Source organism: Triturus cristatus, chromosome 10 (assembly GCF_964204655.1).
Source record: "Triturus cristatus chromosome 10, aTriCri1.1, whole genome shotgun sequence".
Lineage (NCBI taxonomy): Eukaryota > Metazoa > Chordata > Amphibia > Caudata > Salamandridae > Triturus > Triturus cristatus.
In genome coordinates, this window is record NC_140593.1 from 360,237,998 (window position 1) to 360,260,476 (window position 22,479).

Here is a 22,479-nt window from a genome sequence, read left to right on the forward strand (position 1 = left end):
GGATGGCGATGGAGGTAGAAGTTATGAAACTTTCTTTAGGTCCTACAACACCTCTGTTTCTTTTTAGATGGGCTTCTGATTTTGAAGAAAACGTATCTCCATATCCGTCAAATACTATTATTGCCTGGCCATACTTTGTTAGCACATATCTCTCAAAGGCACAAAGCAGCTCATGGAATGTCTGATTCGGACTCCAAGGAAGGCGATGTAGTAACCACCCACCATCAATGACGAACTGCATATTTTCGGGCATGTTAGCAACGGCTGGTACTTGCTCTTTAATATAATTGGCAAGCTGCGACTTCCCAGATTCCCTCATAAGTCCATGCTTATTGAATAAACTACCTGGGTATGAGCAAAGCTCATAACGAAACACCTCCTGCAAATCCACGCCACTAGTCTGAGCACAAAGCAACAAGCGCTGAAACAATAGTTCAAGATCCATAACAAAGGTTTCTTCTTTAAATTTAACAGATTGAACTGATTTCATTACCTTCACCTGGTTGCTTTTTCTGAAAGAGAACTCAGAGACTCTTTTGTCCGTCATCTCATTAAGAATTCTATTTCCAATTTCTTCTGCAAGTTCAGGATTAACATCACTGCCATAAGTAACACCCGTGACAATGTTACGCAGGTTGCTGTCTCGCTCAAAAACATTGAGCTGTTCAACATATACCAGTATGTTCTGTGTATCTCCTTTATCGCGTTCAATTCTTGAACTGGTCATAGTAACATGTTGCTCACTTGCTGCATGCTTCACTGAAGCAAAGTCCTCCATGCGGTCATTCAAATGGGAGCAAATAGGGTGTGGCATAACCCAGACAAGGTGCTGCTGTTCTGTCATACCTTTTCCATGGGTCATTCCGCCAAATCCTTTTATATTCTTCATTAGAACTTGTTCAATTACCAAATCAGTGGAAAGGCAACCCCAAAACCTATCACTTCTTCGGACAACATGGAGACCATTTGTAAATGCCGTGTATGCACCAGGAGCTTCAAATTCGAGCTCAACCATTCTCTCATAATACAGTCATGCAGAACTGGCATATAAATAATGGCCACATGCTGCAAAAAAAGGTAGCATCTCCTTTACCATATAAGTCAGCGAAAAAAATTATACAAACTTTGTCTATCTGACATATTGCGCGATTATTTGATATTATGGTCATCAGAAACAATTTTTGATGTTGTTTTTGTCTTTCCTGTCCCTAAAAACATATAAAATGATACCACACATGGGCATATACACAGTTATACCCTATATCTCAAATAATGGGCACCCATTTTAAAAAATCCACCATATTGGATTAACGCGTCATGATAGAGTGGTAGACTTTTCACCATCGTTTTCTACGGAAAAATTTCAATAACAATCCACTCACGGAAATTGCATTGCAATTAGTTCTAGGTTCCACAACAAATTGACTAGTCTATAGACATAAAAGAGCAATCTTCACAATCATGTTTCCATGAGTAACACAGTCCAAATAAGTCATCAATACTGATTTCATCTTCTTCTAACACTCCAAGCATGACCATTATAAATTCTTGTGCATCTTGTTGAGTGCTCTGAGTAAATAGTACTGATCCAGTACATATATCAACTAGATCTCAAATTATTGAAGCACGATGTATTACAGTCCTATCACTATGTAAATGCTGGATCAGAGAACCCAGTGCAGACATAATCTCTGATGTGGTTTCTGTTCAATTGCATTTAGAAGATGTAGTAAATGAAAGAGTACATTGAGAACAACATTTCAATAGCAGTTGACACCAGAAGTGATGGCAACTGGTAACCTACAATATCTCACTCATTCTCCAGCTTTTTCTTCTGCACACCTTCCTTGATCTCCTTCTTTTCCTTCTTTACAGTAACATCTGTAGATTCTTTTGTGAGCTTCTGCTTTGGACAGATTATCAATTTTTCATAAATGGGATATAGTCCTAAATGAGGAGCATATACACTTCCTAATTGATTGTTTGCTCTGACACAGTTTACATTGGCACTAACTTTCCTGTCATTAAAATCAACCAAAAGCAAACGAGACAATGTTTTTACTCAAGACAATGCAACATATGACATACCTTCTTTAAATACAGTGTTACCAATATTAATAAAGGCTGTAACTACACTTTAACCTTGAGATTTATGGATAGTTACATCATATGCTAGAGACACCGGTAACTTCCACCGCCATACATATAAGTCTGTTACAAGCAGGCAAAGTACAACACATCGCTCAATCTGCTTCACGCCATCAATCTGATCCAATTGTTTTGCTAAAAATTCAGCGTCATCCCTATTTTGAAAATAATGAAATCAATAATTTTACCCATCACACCATTTACTGATCCTTCCTCAACATTTAACTGATGCTGCAAAATTGCTCTAGAGTTTTTGCACACAGGTATATAAAATTCTAAACCTGTAGTCCTGGATACAGATTTCGCCAATGAATCCAATTTTTCTTGTAGCCTTCCACTTGGCAGTAGTGTTACTCCCTGCTTTTCCATTTAGTCAATAGCTGCAAAGTCCAAAATGTCTTCTTTCTCCAGTTTCAGCAACTGGTCATTAATATTTGAGCACTCTTGAAGTGTAGGCATTAAACAGACTACGCATTTCCCTTCTTTAATGGAATTGAACATTAGCTGAGCTGCTGTGTTGTTAGAGGAGAATCGTTTCTTGATAAGTTGACTTTCCAAGGTATGTTCCCTTTCCTTAGTCAGAACTCCAACTCTAATGTCCTTCAGAATATTTCTGTATTCCATATCAGATGTTTGCCACTTATTCTTCAGTAGTTCCTTGTATTGGAAGTTTAGTCAAATGTTTAAATCCCCAATACGTTCCAAAGAATTCTGAGTTTCATCATGTTTCATCATGAGAAGTGTCTTGAAAACAGGCTGTTCTTTGATGTTTGTATGTTGCAGTAGGTCACAGAAGACAAATAAATGCTTCCCCCAAACAGCACACCATACTCACTCTGTTTTTAGAATCTGTTGCTTTCTTAAGTGTGCCAAAGCAAGCATTAAGTTTGGGACCATGCTCACCTCATTGATGATTAGAAGCTTCTGTTTCTTCAATACTCTTGACACCTCATGACAAGCTTCACCGGATAACTTTTGGTATTCCAGTTTATTGCCACATTCAACAGGTAGCATTAGTAGTCAATGTAGAGTAATTCCTTTAATGTTGTGTGCAGCTAATCCAGTTGGTGCTGTTAATACACATGATGAATTTGATTTTGTTGTCCTCTCTCGGTAAGCAGTGAAAACTATATCAATACATTTTCCCAGTGCCAGTTTAACCACTGCTGTATAATAGTATGAGCTTAGATGATGAATATTTGCATCCTTTGTTCTCGTCGAGGAATCCATGCTCTAGTTTTTCTTAATTTCTGTTCACCATTCAGTTGTCCAACTGTTCAAAATCAACAGTTTCCTGCCTCGCTTGTTCCATTGCAGTTCCTACATCATTCATGGCTATTGTGTTTTTGTTTTCAATAATGGGTTGTTCAAGAGGTTCTTGACTCAGTAGTGCAGAATTTTGATTTGCTTTGGGAACTCTCATTAGCTAGCTCAGCAGCAATTGTTTCTTCCTGTTCAATCTCATTATTTAACATTTGCAAATATTTTGGGAAGACTGAACACTGAATGCTGTCTTTCACAGCATTAAAGGAATCTTCATTGCAGTCTTTGTCTCCAAGTAATTCTGATTCTGCACACCAAGAGTTTAAGAGGAGTAGAAATGCCAAATAGAAAAACATTTTCTATCTGGAGTTTGGCAACTAACGTTTCTGTAGTTAATTAGATTTCCTTTTGCGTGTCTGACCAAACAACAGTCACATCTAAGTACTACATATTTTCTTTCTTCTATGTTTTCTGTTATATTGGTTTTGTATCTGTAGTGCTGAAGTACTTCATAAAGGCACACATTTTCTAGAAGTAAACTCCTTTTTGGATAGTATGTATCTAACATATTTGATTTCACAATGTTTGTACTTTCCAGGTCGAACTCTGCCAGGTACTGAATTTCTGGGAAATACTTTAATACTCTTCGCGTTCTTGCTTGACCTAAAATTACCCAAACAATTCCCCTTGACTTTGAGAAAAAACTAGCTGAGCTCAACCAGTCACAGTACTCATAAGACCCATCTCTCTATGGGAAAGCATTTTCAAGCTGAAGTTGTACAATGTTTTGGCTAAAGTCTTTTCCTGCATAAATCTCCTCCCAAACCTCCTTCATCTCTGTCTTCTCTGATTTTGTAATATATGAAGTGAAGTGCCAAGCAACAGTAATGGAGTTGTCTGCAACACATTATACATCCATATTTGCATTCAACATTTTCAGAATCACAGGGATTATAGTCATTCCTATACTTGGAGGCCTCTGTTCTTCTCAGGTTGTATGCATTTTTTGGTGATTTCCATGTCATTGTATGTCTGATTGCAGACTAAAAGCTGTTCACTCTCCCTTTGGAAATTATAGGTTGTGGGAATCCAAATTGACATCTTGCATAACATTTTCCATGGCATGTGTATTATTGATGGGAGTACTTCCCACATCTATTATGTGTTTGAAAGTGCAGAACGTATTATCTCAGGCCTTTTTGACTAATGTCTTTTGAAATGGCGCAAGTCACATACTGGTCTATGAAAGAGAGTACAGACTCATTACTGTCTATTCCAAATTTCAGTGCATTTGTTTATGAATAACAGCGTGTGAATATGAGGACCAGGTCTTTTCTTGTTACTCTTTATGTGAAAATAAATCAGATACTTCGCTATGGCTTGGAACCTGTGGTTAAAATATCTACAAACATTAGCAGGATCCAACTAGCAAAGTTCTCCTGCTGTCTTCATATTCTTCAATACTTTTGACACTTCATGACAAGCTTCACCGGATAACGTTTGGCATTCCGGTTTATTGTCACGTTCAACAGGTAGCATTAGTAGTCAATGTAGAGTAATTCCTTTCATGTTGTGTGCAGCTAATCCAGTGGGTGCTGCTACTACACACTATGAATTTGATTCTGTTGTCCTCTCTAGGTAAGCAGTGAAAACTATATTAATAAACTTTTCCCAGTGCCAGTTTAACCACTGCTGTATAATAGTATGGGCTTAGAAGATGAACATTTGCATCCTTTGTTCTCATCGAGGAATCCATGCTCTAGTTTCTCTTTCTTTCTGTTCATCATTCCGTTGTCCAACTATTCAAAATCAACAGTTTCCTGTCTCGCTTGTTCCATTGCAGTTCCCACATCATTCATGGCTATTGTGTTTTCATTTTCAATAATTGGTTGTTGAAGAGGATCTTGACTCAGTAGTGCAGAAGTTTAACTGCTTTGGGAACTCTCATTAGCTACCTCAGCAGCAATCGTTTCTTCCTGTTCAATCTCATCATTTAACATTTGCAAAGAATTTGAGAAGACTGAACACTGAATGCTGTCTTTCACAGCATTAAAGGAATCTTCATTGCAGTCTTTGTCTCCAAGTAATTCCGATTCAGCACGCCAAGAGTTTAAGGGGAGTAGAAATGCCAAATAGAAAAATCCTTTTTGTCTGAAGTTTGGTAACTAACTTTTCTGTAGTTAATTAGATTTCCTTTTGTGTGTCTGACCAAACAACAGTCACATCTTACTGCTACATATTTCCTTTCTTCTATGTTTTCTGTTACATTGGTTTTGTATCTGTAGCGCTGAAGTACTTCATAAAGGCACATGTTTTCTTGATGTAAACTCCTTCTTGGACAGTATGCATCCAACATATTTGATTTCACAATGTCTGTACTTTCCTGGTCAAACTCTGCTAGGTACTGAATTTCTGGGAAAGACTTTAATACTCTTCGCGTACTTGCTAGACCTAGACTTACCCAAACAATTCCCCTTGACTTTGAGAACAACCTAGCGGTGCTCAACCAGTCACAGTACTCATAGGACCCATCTCTCTATGGGAAAGCATTTTCAAGTTCAAGTTATACAATGTTTTGGCTAGAGTCTTTTCGGCATAAATCTCCTCCCAAACCTCCTTCATCTCTGTCTTCTTTGATTTTGCAATATATGAAGTGAAGTGTCAAGCAACAGTAATGGAGTTGTCTGCAACACATTGTACATCCATATTTGCATTCAACATTTTAAGAATCACAGGGTTATAGTCATTAATATACATGGAGGCCTCCGTTCTTCTCAGGTTGTATGCATTTTTCAGTGATTTCCATGTCAGTGTATGTCTGATTGCAGACTAAAAGCTGTTCACTCTACCTTGGAAAATGATAGGTCGTGGGAATCCAAATTAACATCTTGCATAACATTTTCCATGGCATGTGTATTTTTGATGGGAGTACTTCCCACATCTGTTATGTGTTTGAAAGTGCAGAACATATTATCTCAGGCCTTTTTGACTACTGACTTTTGAAATGATGCATGTCACATGCTGGTCTATGAAAGAAAGTACAGACTCATTACTGTCTGTTCCAAATTTCGGTGCATTTTTTATCAATTACAGCGTGTGATTATGAGGAGCAGGTCTTTTCTTGTTACTCATTATGCCAAAATAAATCATATACTTTGCTAAGATTTGTTGATAAAAGAGAGCATGGCTTGGAACCTGTCGTTAAAATATCTACAAACATTTGTAGGATCCAACAAACAAAGTTCTCCGGCTGTCTTCATATTAATGTCCTTAATGTGTAAGTTCACTTCTCTGAAAACTTTAAGCCGGTCATCCCACATGTAACCAGCACAACTGAGTGTCAGATACCAAGTAGGTGCACCCAGGTTTCTCAACATAGAAACTGTGTTCTCCATGACGGCAATACCAATACTCGGTGCCACGTAGACATGCCATCAAATTGATCAAGTTGTAGTCTAAATTTTCATCCTTTCTATGAACTTTGTCAACAAATTTCTTTTAAGAGAGATTTTGAGGATTAACTCCAGTCTTCAGTATGTGATTTACAGCATATGCTAGTCCAGACAAGTAACTCTCAAACAGAAGATGGAAAAAGTATGGAATGCACTGGTGAAATCATAGATCTTATGAATATAATCTGGTTGACCAGTATTTAGCTGCTGGTATCTGTGCAGGGTGGTCATCATAGCGGCCACCTGCTCCAGTGGGAAACAGTTGTGGAAAACAGTGAGCCTCTAAACTTTTCTCCCACACACTCATTGGAGCTCCTTTTGCTTTTTTCATTTGAAAGAGATCAATGGCATCACTGATGATTTCTTTAGAATGCAGGTGATGGATGCTGTGGTGTTCATAGATTTCTTCAGGTCTGGATTGATCCACTTCTTTAATTTGTCCACTTGATGGTAATCTTTCATCCTCCATATATGTTTTATCTTGAACAACATCAACATTATTATAATAATATTATTTTGTACTGGGTATAATAATGCTTTTTTTTAACTTTACTAACATCCACTAACTCTTGCCAGATTTTGTGGCTCTTGGTAGGCAAACCATTTACTAGAATGTTAAGTGGTTCATCAATTTCTCTGTCTACACCCACAGTTTCAATATTCTGTTCAAAATCTACTAGCAAGTAGACAACTCTTCCTTTAAAACCTTTCTGTAGCTCTGTTGGAGGAAATTTTCCTGTCGTTGGCTCCATACAAGCGATAACCTGAAAAGGGTGTATATAGTGTATGAGAACTGATTCATGCTGACATTTCATTACCCTCTAACTTATCATAGCAATACTTACATATGATTTGCCATGTTGACAAATCAAAGCGTACCTCAAAAAATAAATATACACCAAATTCTTGCCACATCACTGTTCTCCTGTTCAGTTTTTAGGACTACAACTAATTCTGAGTTTGGCTTTTGTAGTGAGTGCATTAACAACAAATAAAACAGAGTTTTGTTTCTCAGAAATAACAGTGTTGAACTTTGCAATCTCATGTGTATAGTTATTGGGAATAATACATGTGTCGTGTTCCTCTACACCTGCACATACCAATTCCTCATTTTCCCTAGATTCTTGTTCAGGAACAAGAAACACAACTGAACATCTTCACAAACATTTTCTATGTCTGCTACTGAACCATGCAAAAGAGCTCTATTAATTTCTCCTAAACATAAAGCAGGACCTTTCACATAGTAAAGCCTCCTAACTAAATTTTGCATTTTAGAGTGATGCACAGCTAACATTCTGAAGTGATGAAAGGTGCCTTGGCACACTTTCTTTGCTAGACATGCTGGTGAATGTCCATGCAAATTAGTATACTTCCTTACTTTGCATAGATTTAATCCTTACAAAATCCCAATTTTCAGTTTCAGACTTCTGCTTGGAAACTTACGTAGGGAAAACTCTCAATATATTAATTAATTTCTGCTGAACACTACAAATACTGCAATGGTTCCATTTTGTATACAGGGGCCTGCCCACACTTTCCCTGTACCTCTTCAGCTATCACTTCTTCAGCATTCTTATGAACCAACTCTTCTTTTGCAATGGAGGTGCCATCCTTCGCCTCGTAACATTGACCAGTTGTTTAAATTGCATGCACTAATGTTTTCTCTTGAAAGCATCTTTTTTCATTAAAGAAATGCTCAGTACTAGATGTATGCTTCCATTCTCCTCTGAAAAATTGTTCTATTAATAAGTCTTTTTTTCTGTCTTTTCCTCTTCTTATAGAACACTGTTTTATCCAGTGTTCTCATTCTCTTTACTATTAAGATAAAACGTTGATGCTTCAAGGCAAATGCTTTATTTACTACACTTTCTAGGAGCCTTATTTAGTGTTTGGCAGTCCCACAGCGGACATTGCAATGTGCTGTCCACTGTAGGGTCGCCAAACACGTGGTTTGACTACCTGCCAGATCAGGAGTTTATTCCTGGTCTGACGGGCGGTCCTGTGGCAATGTCACAGCGGTGCCTGTCTAAGGCTCATAGGAGAGCCTTAGGCAGGCACCACCATGTTCCTGCATTGTGATGCATGTACAATATGTTGCATGCCGCACCATGCAGGAACTGGGGTGGAAATGTACTGGGGCGCTCAACATGTGACCCCCTGCATTCAACCCTAGGCCCTGGAGCATCAGGGGGCCGTATTAGGGATGCCTGAGTTGCCTCTCTAACAACCTTTTCATGGCAGGCTCACCGCAATGAGAATGGTGGTGAACAGACAACTTACAATATGGTCGGTGGTGCCGCAACAGCACCACTAGCATATTACAATGCCTGACCGCTGCGCCACCGCTGTGGGATCCAGGCACCCTGGCAGATGCAGCGGTCCTATGGCGATCTGACCACCACACTTGTAATACTGCAGGTGAGCCTGCAGTGGTCGTGTGGTAAATAATTTAATTACCGGAACTTAATTTGATGCGGAAAATCTATAACAATAGCTCAGTAAAATAAGAGGCAGAATCCGTGGTATTAGAGGTTCGGAACGGGCTTTATTCCAGAATCAATTTAAATTGATGCGCTCCATATTCCATCACCACGAAGGTTCAGGAAGTGAAGACCGTACTTTATTGACAGGTAATCATTTTTATACAATAGGCATTACAGTGAAGCAAATGCAGGAGGCGTAACAATTGATAGTAAAGATAAAACATACATGCGTAACAAAAGTGGGTGTAACTAGGCGTAACTAAAGAACGTCATCAGGTATGATGTCATAATAGGGTGGTACCATGAAAGAATTTCGCAATGTCAGCAGAAATACTTGGCAGAAATGCGCACGCAGCAGCATGACGTGTGATTGACGTGCAACTAGGGGGTGAAGGGGACTTGACATTTAGCTCTACATGTGGCGACAGAAGTCTAGAGGGTCAAGTCAACCTAATCCCAAATCATATCTAACATCCTATGTTTAAAGAACTGTGTTATCCAAAAGAGAAGTCTCTTAGAGTAGAATCTTATTCTATACTGACTATACTGACTGTGAGTGCGTGTACAAGCGTCTAAGTGTCTACACAATATGCGGGGGCAGGAATCTTCCATAGAACAGGGCTATGAATTACTTGCATAAAGACAGAGAAGCCGGGCCTTTTGCTCGGTAGCTGGAAGAATGTTTACTTAAACTACTAGACAGGAATGCATTGGATAGGGAGCGGAGCAGATAATTTCGAAGGTGAAATACAGTTTTTGGAAGGCAACAGGCTGATGTCAGGCACCGTTAGCTGCGCAGAGAATGAGGACAAAGTTCATGGATACAGATGTGAGCTCAGACTGGAGCTTTCAGAAGCAGAAGGCAAGAAAAGGCTTGATGGCAGAATCAGGGCCTACTTGCCTGGACTGTAAAATGGCATAAGTGAACCATATAAAGCCGGTGGCCTTTCGTACTTAGGAATGGAATATCCGGCCCATTCATGGCGGATCTGAAAGAGGACATGTTGGCGGTGGACGCACATGTGTTTGCGTCTTCATAACTGGAACTGGAGGGAACATACATGTACTTGTGATTTATACATGAAACCGTTGGGGTCCAAGATAGGGGACATAACTGATCATAAAAATCCATATTTCCACATTCCCTCCTTGTCCCCTACTTGCCCGTCAAGAGATATCAATCTTCATCAATCCATCGATCTGTTCATATAGCATCATTTGTTCTTCTTTCTTCTTCCGTGATGAATGAAATCTTGGTGGTGGAATACACGATGTGGCACACAGACCACAGATCGCTGGTCCACATTGTAGACATAGACAGCAACTGAATAGTATGAGAAAGCCAATACCTAGGAAGGATAGGACCTTCCATCCAAAGGTAGATAATACACTCCAAAACCAACCGGACCAAGTCCAGGTGCCTGGATTCTGGTGTATCTGGCTTACAATCTTATGAAGGCGAGTTATGGCTTTATATACAGATGGCGAATTTTCTGGTATGAAAATGCAACAACTTGATCCGATGACCCTACAAGCTCCGCCCCTATCGGCCAGGATGACGTCAAGGACAAGACGATTTTGAAGCACAACAATCCGCATAGCAGACTGTTCTTCTGTTAAATTGCCTAAGGCGGAAATAGTTTCGTTCACTACTGCTTCAAGGGTTCTGGTTAATCTACGTATCAACTTACTATTGGTAACTGTACCTATATAGGGGAAGAGACCTTTATTGAAATCTGTGTATTTTTCCCATGCGGTCTCAGTGTAATCGACTATTGGGAGATCTCTCCTTTCTCTATTGTGTACTAAATGAGTGTTTCTGTGATAATCAGGAGGAGCTAGGAAAACAGGTGGCAAAAGGAATCCGATGTAGCAGGTACCATCCCAATCTAGTGGCAAACGTATGTATGCCGTCTGACCACATATGAAGTAGGAATGGCGGGAAGCTCTAAATGTAGACTTGCCTTGATCACTAAATTCTATTACAGTGGTGCATCTACTGTGGCCCATATGTATGGAACCATTCTTTCTTACACATAATTCACCTTTAACTGGAAATACTGACATGGCGGGCAAAATTGGAGTAGCTTCGGATTCGACATTCAGGATCATGAGATTAAGCGTAAAATTACCTAATCCATATACTTCATTTTCTAGATCAGTTCCTGTTCTTTTGGGAAGTCCCTCCTTGTTAGGGTGACAGACTTTGAGTAAAACTAAGTTCAGATTTCCCCATACCCAGTTATTCTGGTAAACTGCAGAATTCGAATCTAGGGAATTAATTAAACTAAACCATGCTCCACAGGATCCATTGTGTGTGAATGGGTATGGAAAAAGAGGCAGAATTCCTTTATAGTTCTGATAGGGAGGGAGTCGACCACATATCCAACAATTTGTAGCATTGCTAACCTGATGGGAATGATGTAACATACTAATAAACGTGTTATTGCGCAGCGCAAATCTATAGGACAATTCATGCGGAGGTAATTCACTAAAAGAATGTTCAGCAGTAACATTATAAACATGTCTAGAAATACGATAATATATGTGCAACAATATACTTGCAGTAATTATTAAAAGACTTAAGAAAAACAAAATTAATAACGTCACTGTGCAATGACTACGCAGTGATTTACAGTACGCATGTCGTTTCAGCTTTATCCTTCTGTTTCTTTCTCTACACAGGTCTAAGGAGTACATGTCAGAGACAAATTCGACCGATTCACCTTGGAGAGGACTTAAACAATCAAATTGCCTGACTTGTTAGACCTAAGTTTTAGTTTGTATTGTTCATGGCTATTCAGTTCAACCAAAGGAAGTTTTGAGTCAATCGGTGAAGACACGCAAGGTGTGTCGTTTACGTCTGACGGTAGTCCATGAAATTTCTTGATATGACTTGAATGTATCCAGCCTTTTCGACCTTCGATCTTCACGGCTGTCCTTGTCGTTAACAATACGAGTTGAGGCGACTTCCACCTAGGATCCAGTTGAGACTTCCGATCAAAGTTCCTCACTAGAACTAAATCCCCTGGAATTACGTCATGGGGTTTCACCTCGGTGTTGTCGGGAAAGGCTGCAGCTACCTGTGAACGACAAGATTGTAGTGCAGACATCAAGGAAGCCAAGTAATCTGTCAGCATATTACAGTCAATATCAGTTATTTTGCGTGGTATAGGCGTCCCCCACATATTTGGTGGTCTACCGAAGATCACCTCATAAGGGGATAGCCCTGTTCGAGAGTGTGCTACCATTCTCATGTAAAAGAGTGCAACGGGTAAGGATACTACCCAGTCGACACCTTTCTCTCTACAAATTTTGGACAATCTAATTTTCAGGGTCTGATTATGTCTTTCCACGAGACCTGCTGCCTCGGGGTGTCGGACACAGTGAAATTTCCACTGATAGCCTAACAAAAGTGAAACGTGTTTCATTAATTCGGATGAGAACGGCTGGCCGTTATCTGAGTAGACAGCACGTGGTAAACCGTACCGTGGGAAGAATTCTCGAACTAACTGTTTGGCAGTAGTCGGGGCAGTGTAATCTGAAACCGGGTATGCCTCTGTCCAGCGGGAAAGAGCACAGACAACTACGAGAACATATTTGAATCCTCGACATCGTTCCATCTGGATATAATCCATCTGGAGGACTTCAAACGGGTGATCAGGAGGCTGAAATCCACCCTGTTCTACGGGAATGCTTTTTCCTGGGTTAAACTGACAACAAATCATACAGGTACGAACTTTTTGTTTAGCTGCTGCTCGTAAATGTTTGTTGAACCAAATGTGTTGAATGCTGTCTAGCATAGCTTTTTCTCCTAGATGTGCTGGACTATGTACAGTATTAATTATAACTTGGACCATTGAATCAGGAAGGAACCACACAGATTTTTCCTTCGTCATCCATCCTTGATCCGTTTGGATCCCTCCTAATTCAGTCCATTTCTTTATTTCGTCTGGTGTAGCATGTGTCTGTATGTCGATTACGTCAAGAGCGGGATCCTTAACCATCATACAATATGTGGGTGTCGGGACTATTGTCTTTGTCATGTCGGATGTTTGAGTTTGAGCAGTCTGTTTAGCTGTTCTGTCAGCTAGATCATTGCCTTGAGAAATGATATCAGTAACTTTCGTATGAGCTTTACATTTCATAATTGATATTGCAGTGGGTAGATGTATTGCATCTAATAAGGCATGAATGAGGGGTCCGTGCTGAATGTGGGCACCGTGAGAAGTTAAATAACCTCTCTCTCGCCACAGCACGCCGAAGTCATGTACAACTCCGAATGCATAACGTGAATCAGTGTATATGTTGACTTTTTTATTTGTGGCTTGAATACAGGCTTGTGTCAGAGCGATGAGCTCTGCTGCTTGAGCGGACAAGGTATTTATGCAATTTGTTTCAACGATTTCAGTGTCTGTTGTGACTGCGTAAGCGGCCACCAGCTCTCCTGTACCTGTTCTCATACATGAACCATCTACATACAACGTCAGATCTGGGTCTGACAATGGGACGTCTGTCAAATCTTGTCTGGGTTTCGTCGTGATAGTGATAACTTCAATACAATCATGTGCTAGTGGGTCTGTTCCATTTATAGGTAACAGTGTGGCAGGATTCAATGTACTACAACGTCTGATTTCTATATGTGGCTGAAACAATGTTAATTCGTAACCAGTAAGTCGTGCTATAGTCAAGTGTTGTGTTTGTGTGCGGTTCAAGAGAACCTCTACTGCATGTGGTACTTGTACTGTTAATGGATGTCCTAATACTATGGCATTGCTTTGTCTGATTGCTAAAGCTGTTGCTGCCACTGATTTCAGGCACGCAGGCAAAGCCTGAGCTACGGGATCTAATGTACTAGAAAAATAAGCACATGGTTTGTGTGATCCTGCTTGTTCCTGTGTGAGTACTGACAAGGCAGTACCTTCGCGTTCTGTAACGAAGAGTGTAAACTGTTTATTGTAACATGGTGTTGCTAAAACAGGTGCTTGGCATAAGGCTTTCTTTAGGCTTTCAAAAGCTTGTGTGTGTTCCTGAGTCCAAGGGAGAACAGTCGACGTGGCTGCCTCCTGCGTTGTCAATTGAATGAGTGGTTTTGCTAGAAATGCATACTGAGGGATCCACTGCCTACAATATGAAGTGAGGCCTATGAAAGCCCGCACCTCCTTTTGTGTCTTGGGTACTGGCATATTAGCAATTAGCTGGATGCGATCTGGTGTAAGCTGCCTTCCCTCCTTGGACAGCGAGTGACCAAGGTAAACAACTCGCTGGACACAGAATTGCAGCTTAGAAGGGGACACCTTGTGCCCCTTTTCGGCCAAAAATTGTAAAACCGTCAGTGAGGCTTTTTCACATTCAGGTTCGCTTCTAGCGGTGATCAGCAGATCATCGACATATTGAAGCAGGGCAGTGTTGACTGGCATGTGGATACTGTCGAGTTCTCGTTTCAGTGCTTGGCTATAGATGCTGGGGCTTTCTGTGAATCCTTGAGGTGCGCGTGTGAATTTAAAGCTACGTCCATTTAAACTAAATCCGAACAAGTATTGGCTTTCCGGATCTATTGGGACGCTGAAAAAGGCATTCTTAAGATCAATTACAGTAAAGAATGTTGCTTCGGAATCAATGGCTGTCAGTAATGAAGAAATGTCTGGGACTACGGGGTATTGTGGTACTATGCATTTATTTAATTCGCGCAGATCAATAACCAATCGATATACTGGCGGGGCTGTTGGATCGGTTCGTTTAAGAATCGGAATTATCGGTGAATTACATACATTGGAGTCAGTTTCCACAACCACTCCTTGGGTAATAAGCTCGTCAATGATTTGCAGTAAAGCCACTACAGCATCTGGGGGTAACTTGTATTGTCGCATTCGTGGAAGTACCACTCCTGCCTTTAGTGTGACTCGATATGGTGTAATGTTCATGCAACCAACATCTGTAGGGCCTTGTGCCCATAAATGTGTCGGTAAAGTCTGCAGTCGGTGATCCATGTCTCGGGACACGTAGTGCCCTTTGAAATCTCATAAAAACAATCTTACTCCTTCCGGAGAACAACATATTATAGCTCCTAGAGCTTTCAAAGTTTTTATACCTAACAAGTTTTCTGGACATGATTTAGTAAGCAATAAATCTGTAGTTCGTGTCAAGGGACCAATCGTAAGTGGAAGAGGCTGTGTTACTTCGTTAATGATGGGTTTTCCTGAAAAGCCAAGGGAAATATTCTGTGTGCCTGAGAGGGGTGCCCCTGGAACTTCACTACGTTTTATTGTTGTTCGACTTGCCCCTGTATCAAGTAAGAATTTTCTATCTTGACCTAACAGTTCACTGTGTACATAAGGTCCTTCTTGATCTACAGGGACCTCAATAAGGGGTAAGCCAACTTCCCTCTCTAGGCTGTTTCATGAGTATCGTTGATAATCAGGATAGTCATACTGTGCGGTCTGATACATCTGTCGGGTCGTTGTTTGTGTGGCAGCAATAGGCTGCGGTGGTGGAGCTGGCATAGACTGTTGCGGAGCTGGCATGGACTGTGCATGCTGCGGTGTTCCTTGTTGATTCTGATCCTGTCTAAGTGGTCTTGGTCTTTCTTTTGTGTTACCTATGGCGATATTATGTTTTAAAACGGGACAATCGTGTACATAATGACCTGGCTGTTTGCAATAGTTGCACGTCCCTTTAACAGGACCTGCTGAAACACTGGACTGTGTTATACCCTTCTTATGACCGTCAGCTGGAACTGTCTGGGAAACTAGCATTTTCATTTTTGTGTCTTTCATGCGTCTATGTTCATGTTCTTGTTCTTCTCTAATCCTATTGTGATGGTACTGTAGCATTTGTAACATTTGTGATGGATTGTTACCTTGCCAGGTACTCTCGAACTTCAATATTCTATTCTTAACTTGGGGCAAGGCATTTTCAACTAACTTTGTCACAAACAGATGTGGATACGACTCGCTACTGGCTTTTATTCCACTATTTATACCAAAACATTTCTCAAATCGGGAATAGAAATCACTAGTGTCTTCATCTGATTTTTGTTTACAGGCTGAGATTGCACCCCAGTCTTCCTTTTTCGTAGTTAATAAACGTGGCAGTACCTGTACTAGTAAACCTGGTAGCGCTTTGGTCTTGTCCCCGAGCCCTGAACCTGGACCTCGAGCTTTTTCTTCGTTTTCTAATGCTGTCCAATCTATCTTCTGGTCTCCCACCTCCCAATCCTTTTCCTTGAGTTTTTCGTAAATGCCCGCAGGCATTAATACCTTCAATATTGTCATAATGTCGGGGTAGGTATATTCTCCCATGAGTAACATATCTTTAATTTCACGGTGGAAACCCGCTGGGTCTTTGTCATGACTGGGTACCACTTTCTTCATTTCTAATAGTTCTATTTTGGATATGGGTATGTATACAAACACACGTTTAAACTCATTGTCATCACCTTTTATCGGGTGTACTTCGCGTAAGGGATTCTGTCTATCCATGTAATACGTCGTTCTTTCCTTGATGGGCAGTGAGACATGTTCAGGACATACAAAAAAACTGTACTGCCTTCTAGATTCTAGTATTTCTCTAATTAACTTAGCACCGGAACCTCTCCATTTATTCGTAAGTAATTCAGTCAATATATCAGGTAAGGGGCCAGGATCGGAGTGTTGGCTTTTATATAAGATAAGGAGTTGTTGAATCATATAGATACCAGCTAAACGCTGTTCATCTGGGGCGAGGTTCAAAAACGTATGCGCTAGTGTATCATCTCCATATTTTCCAGGACTATCAACCCAGTGAACGGCTGACCTGGCTAATTCTTGTTCGTCCATAGAATCGAGTATATGATAACCCCTTCGTTCTCGGAGTAATTTGTCAGCGGCTTGGAACGAATGTTCGGGGGACCTTATATTTATTATAGGAGTTTGGAATTTTCTGTTATTATCTGGACGTATCGGACATATCGGATCAGTAAAGCATCTAGTATTATTGCAAGATCTTCCTCTACCTACATAGGCCATGGTTTCTAACTGTCCTGTGGGCAGTTCTAATTCTTCCTCGTCCTCGGTTTGTTCAGGTTCGTCTACTGCTAATCTTTCTTCGTGTATTCGTTCTATTTCTTTGCGGATCTTTCGGCTCATAGCTACTATACATGATCGTTTATCGTGTCTCCCCTCTGATATATTTTTACCCCATGTGGTAAGAATTTGCATTTCTTCCGGACTTACCCCTGGTTGATCTTGATTTCTGATCACACAGTTTATGAGGAAACGTAACAGTTCCCCCTGTATTTCCACTTTTTGGTACTCCATGGCTCTATTAATACTCTCAGGGTCTCGCCCTGACTGAACAAAATGATATATATTTTCTAAATGTGCAGTCATTCCTGGTAGCTTCCCTAAGTATATTGCAGCTCGTCGGATACGTAACGATGCCAGCATCATTTCGTCCCCTTTTCCGGGCACAGGGTCATATCTGCAATCTATTAGAAGTTCCTTGAGCGTGTTGGGAGTTACTAGTTTGGGTGTACGTTGGTGGGCTAATTCTTGGAAGGAAAGTTTCTTTGTTCTGGGTGGCGTAGAAAAAATGCTTGATGTACCTCCGGTAGCACCACCTGGGGTGCTGGATGTGAAAGGATTCGTTGAACGGGATATAGCAACCATAGGTGTGGATGCGGATGTAGAAACAGATGTGCTTGCCGGAACTTGTGTCGGAGTTTGCTGTTGCAGAGGTACAGACGGAGGAGGGTCTTGGCGTTGAACCCCCTCGGCAGACGATCTATGTGGCGCAGCATTTGCATACTCGGGAGCTGCGTCGTCTAAATAAGAGGAAAGAAAAACATCTTCCGCGGATCTGGGATGCCCTTTGGGATGTGCTTTTATCGGAAACAATGGGGGTGGCAAGTCTTTTGGTATTTCCGGAGTAGCCTTAGGTAATCCTTCGGCCAGAAGAGGATACATACCATTCACAAGGGCATTTCTTTGTCTGTCTGTTTGTTCTGACTTTACTCGAGTACCTTCTTCAATTAATACACTTTCTCGAACTTTATTTGAATTCTCCTTACTTTTCTCTTCCTGTCTGAGCGCTTTCTCTGTGCGTCTATATGATTCTTTACGCCATAATTCAATGGCATCTTTCTGTGACTGTCTAGCTTTCTTTTTCAATAATTCTTCTTCTACTTTCACGATGCAATCTGCATCCCAGGTCCCCGCTGCGGGCCATCTCTGACTTTCTGGTAATTCCTTGGTGTAGTCTACCCATAGATCAAGAAACAATATGGCGTCTAGGCCATGTTTATGATACATGAAGTACCCTGGAGTGTCCCTAGGAGGAATGGGAACAGCTTCTTCGAGTACCCCTTTCCTAGTTTTGATCTGTCTTAATTTCGAAAAGAGCGGCATATTGAGAACTGATCTGATACCTAATTTTGAACACGTTTAATACCATAAAACACAATAATGAACAGTCATTCACACCACAATATACAGAACGTATTTAAAACATTTTAACATTTAACATTTAATGAATAAACAATGATGGTCATTTAGGGAAACTAGTCACTAAGCATAATACTCGATACTAACTAGGTAAATCTGAATTATATACTAGACATATTTGATATACTGCTAAACAGTACAGATACACTGCTGAAACAGTGCAGACCGGATTTGTGTACCCAAACCCGTCTTGACCGGCACAACCTATGTGCACGTCAGAACGCCTCCCCGATAATGGTACTCACCGGGTAGCTCGGAACGGAAGGCCTCGGAACTGAACTGAACTTGAACCGGACTGGACTCGACTCGGAACTTCGGAAACTTCGGAAACTGGTGGGCCTCTGTATACCTCGGATCTTGCTCTCTCAGCTAGGCTCTGGTCGGGATACTTCGCACTTCTCACCGCCTCGTCTGGGTGTTGATCGCAGCCTCAGTTACCCCCGCTCGGCAGGAGGGAGATACAGGAAATCCTGTGGGTACGCGTTGTTGTCCGTCCAGCTGTGACAGGAGACCGGGCCTGCAACGCACCGCCGGCGCGTGAGATGAGAAAGTGTCCCTATTCGGGCGCCATTTATGTGGTAAATAATTTAATTACCGGAACTTAATTTGATGCGGAAAATCTATAACAATAGCTCAGTAAAATAAGAGGCAGAATCCGTGGTATTAGAGGTTCGGAACGGGCTTTATTCCAGAATCAATTTAAATTGATGCGCTCCATATTCCATCACCACGAAGGTTCAGGAAGTGAAGACCGTACTTTATTGACAGGTAATCATTTTTATACAATAGGCATTACAGTGAAGCAAATGCAGGAGGCGTAACAATTGATAGTAAAGATAAAACATACATGCGTAACAAAAGTGGGTGTAACTAGGCGTAACTAAAGAACGTCATCAGGTATGATGTCATAATAGGGTGGTACCATGAAAGAATTTCGCAATGTCAGCAGAAATACTTGGCAGAAATACGCACGCAGCCGCATGACGTGTGATTGACGTGCAACTAGGGGGTGAAGGGGACTTGACATTTAGCTCTACATGTGGCGACAGAAGTCTAGAGGGTCAAGTCAACCTAATCCCAAATCATATCTAACATCCTATGTTTAAAGAACTGTGTTATCCAAAAGAGAAGTCTCTTAGAGTAGAATCTTATTCTATACTGACTATACTGACTGTGAGTGCGTGTACAAGCGTCTAAGTGTCTACACAATATGCGGGGGCAGGAATCTTCCATAGAACAGGGCTATGAATTACTTGCATAAAGACAGAGAAGTCGGGCCTTTTGCTCGGTAGCTGGAAGAATGTTTACTTAAACTACTAGACAGGAATGCATTGGATAGGGAGCGGAGCAGATAATTTCGAAGGTGAAATACAGTTTTTGGCAGGCAACAGGCTGATGTCAGGCACCGTTAGCTGCGCAGAGAATGAGGACAAAGTTCATGGATACAGATGTGAGCTCAGACTGGAGCTTTCAGAAGCAGAAGGCAAGAAAAGGCTTGATGGCAGAATCAGGGCCTACTTGCCTGGACTGTAAAATGGCATAAGTGAACCATATAAAGCCGGTGGCCTTTCGTACTTAGGAATGGAATATCCGGCCCATTCATGGCGGATCTGAAAGAGGACATGTTGGCGGTGGACGCACATGTGTTTGCGTCTTCATAACTGGAACTGGAGGGAACATACATGTACTTGTGATTTATACATGAAACCGTTGGGGTCCAAGATAGGGGACATAACTGATCATAAAAATCCATATTTCCACAGTCGGACCACCACCATGACCCACCGTAATCGTAATAAGGCCCTATGTGTCCTTTTTGCTTGTAAGCTGATGTCCTTCTCTTCTACTGCTGTCTATTTTTTTCAAAATTTTGCATTCCTCTACTTCTAATCATTCTTCTTCTTATGTCTTTATACTGTTTCTGCATTACTGTCAGATGAGTTGTGTTTTAGAACTTTTTCCACTTTGAACAAACGTTACTCCTTTTCGTTTCTGGGTTCTTCGGAAAGCTTCCTTTTTTCCACATCATTATCTACATTTTTCATTACTCTTAATACTGTTTTAAAAAACTCCTTATTTCTCTTATCAGCAGATGCTTTTTTCCCCCAGTAGATTCTGTCCTTTATCTCCTTTGATATTCTCAGCTTTTTCCAGATAGAGGTGTTTTGTTCCTTTTTTGTCATCATAATTTCTTCTCTTTGAACACAAGAAGATATCTGAAAACAAAATAAAGCATACATTTCATGTTCCATACTTCAAGCAACTAAATATGTACATAATTCATTATATTAGTGTTTCATACCATTCCAGAGCTATAAAATGTAACGTGTCTACTCGCTGAGAAAGTACATGTATTACCTTGTAAGCAATGACCACCCTGCCCTATGACCTACCTACTGCCTACATTAAGGATGAATTATATGTAGTAGAAAAATAAATAAGTCTTGGCAAGGGGTTCTAACCTCTTCAGTGCCCATGACGAGATAGTCTCGTCATGGAGCACGGTTGCGCTGTGCCCATGACGAGACTATCACGTCATGAACCCCACCCACTAGTGCAACACAGGAGGGGGAAAGGGCGTGGCACTGAAGGGGTTAAATGCCATGTTGACCTGCCACTAACTCTTACACAGCCTCTACAGTAGAAGGTCCGATAGATGTTTAAAGGGCTACTTGTGTCAATGGGTGACTATGAGTCTCAGTACTTGACTACATGTCTGACTGAGTGTTCCACTCCCTGATTGGGTGTGGGACTGTATGTGTAAGTAATTATATCAGTATATGAGTGGCTATCTTAATACCTCTATGAGTTTATAGATCTGTATGCAAATGGCTGTAGGGAAAGTTTACATGCTCTGTTATTGAGCGTTGGACTATTTAACTAGGTGTGGAACTGGCTCTGTTATTGCTGCATACATAAGTACTATGTGAGTGAATGTCTAAGGGCCTCTGTCGCTCTCTGACTGGGTACGCGAGTGGCTTTGTGCTTTTATAAATAACTTTATGAATTGCAGTATGGTTGGGAGACTCAATGTTTAATTCAGCATTTGGGTCTGGAAGTGTGCATGTGACTCACTGAAACTTCAAAGCACATGTCTTACCTTCCAAACGAATAGCTCTCTGCCCCTACCTATAGCCTCCTTTACAGGTGATGTCTATGTAGCAGAAGGGAAGGTTAAAGCTTGGCAATGAGTTTTAAAAGCCAACTCAACATATCAGTGGCACTGTACACACAGGCTCTGCAGTAGCAGACCTGAGACATGCTTAAAGGACAACTTGTCTGGATGGTTAACTTGGTTGAGCCAGCATTGGAGTACATATCTGTAGGAAAGTGCCTTTTTTTGCATGGTTAGCCCACACGTCTTGCCTGATGTCTGATGCCTAATGTGATTTCGAACTGTAAGTGCACTGAGTCCTTGCTAACTAGGTTCCCAGTGCCAGATCTCCTTCTCAAACACTGTGCCATGATTGGCACAACTTCAGCTGCCCCTGTAAGCCCCAAGTAAATGATAACCATGATATCCAGGGCATGGGTATTGAAGAGGGTCCTCTGGGGCTGCAGCACTGGTTGTGGCACCCCAGGGACCCCTCACCAAGACTCTGCCATTGCAGGCCGCGTGCCTTGGTGCAGAGAAAACCAAAGAGTCAACAT

At 41.1% G+C, this 22,479-nt stretch overlaps 1 protein-coding gene across 1 annotated transcript in view; it reads left to right on the top strand.

Moving 5' to 3' along the window:
- The first annotated feature begins 2,871 nt into the window (after window positions 1–2,871).
- Window positions 2,872–22,479, top strand: part of LOC146789440 (transmembrane channel-like protein 2) — a 566,730-nt gene continuing 547,122 nt past the window's right edge. Inside the window, exon 1 of the mRNA XM_085631099.1 lies at window positions 2,872–2,920. Coding sequence (XP_085487225.1) covers window positions 2,872–2,920 — 49 coding nt within the window. The remainder of the gene's footprint in view (window positions 2,921–22,479) is intronic.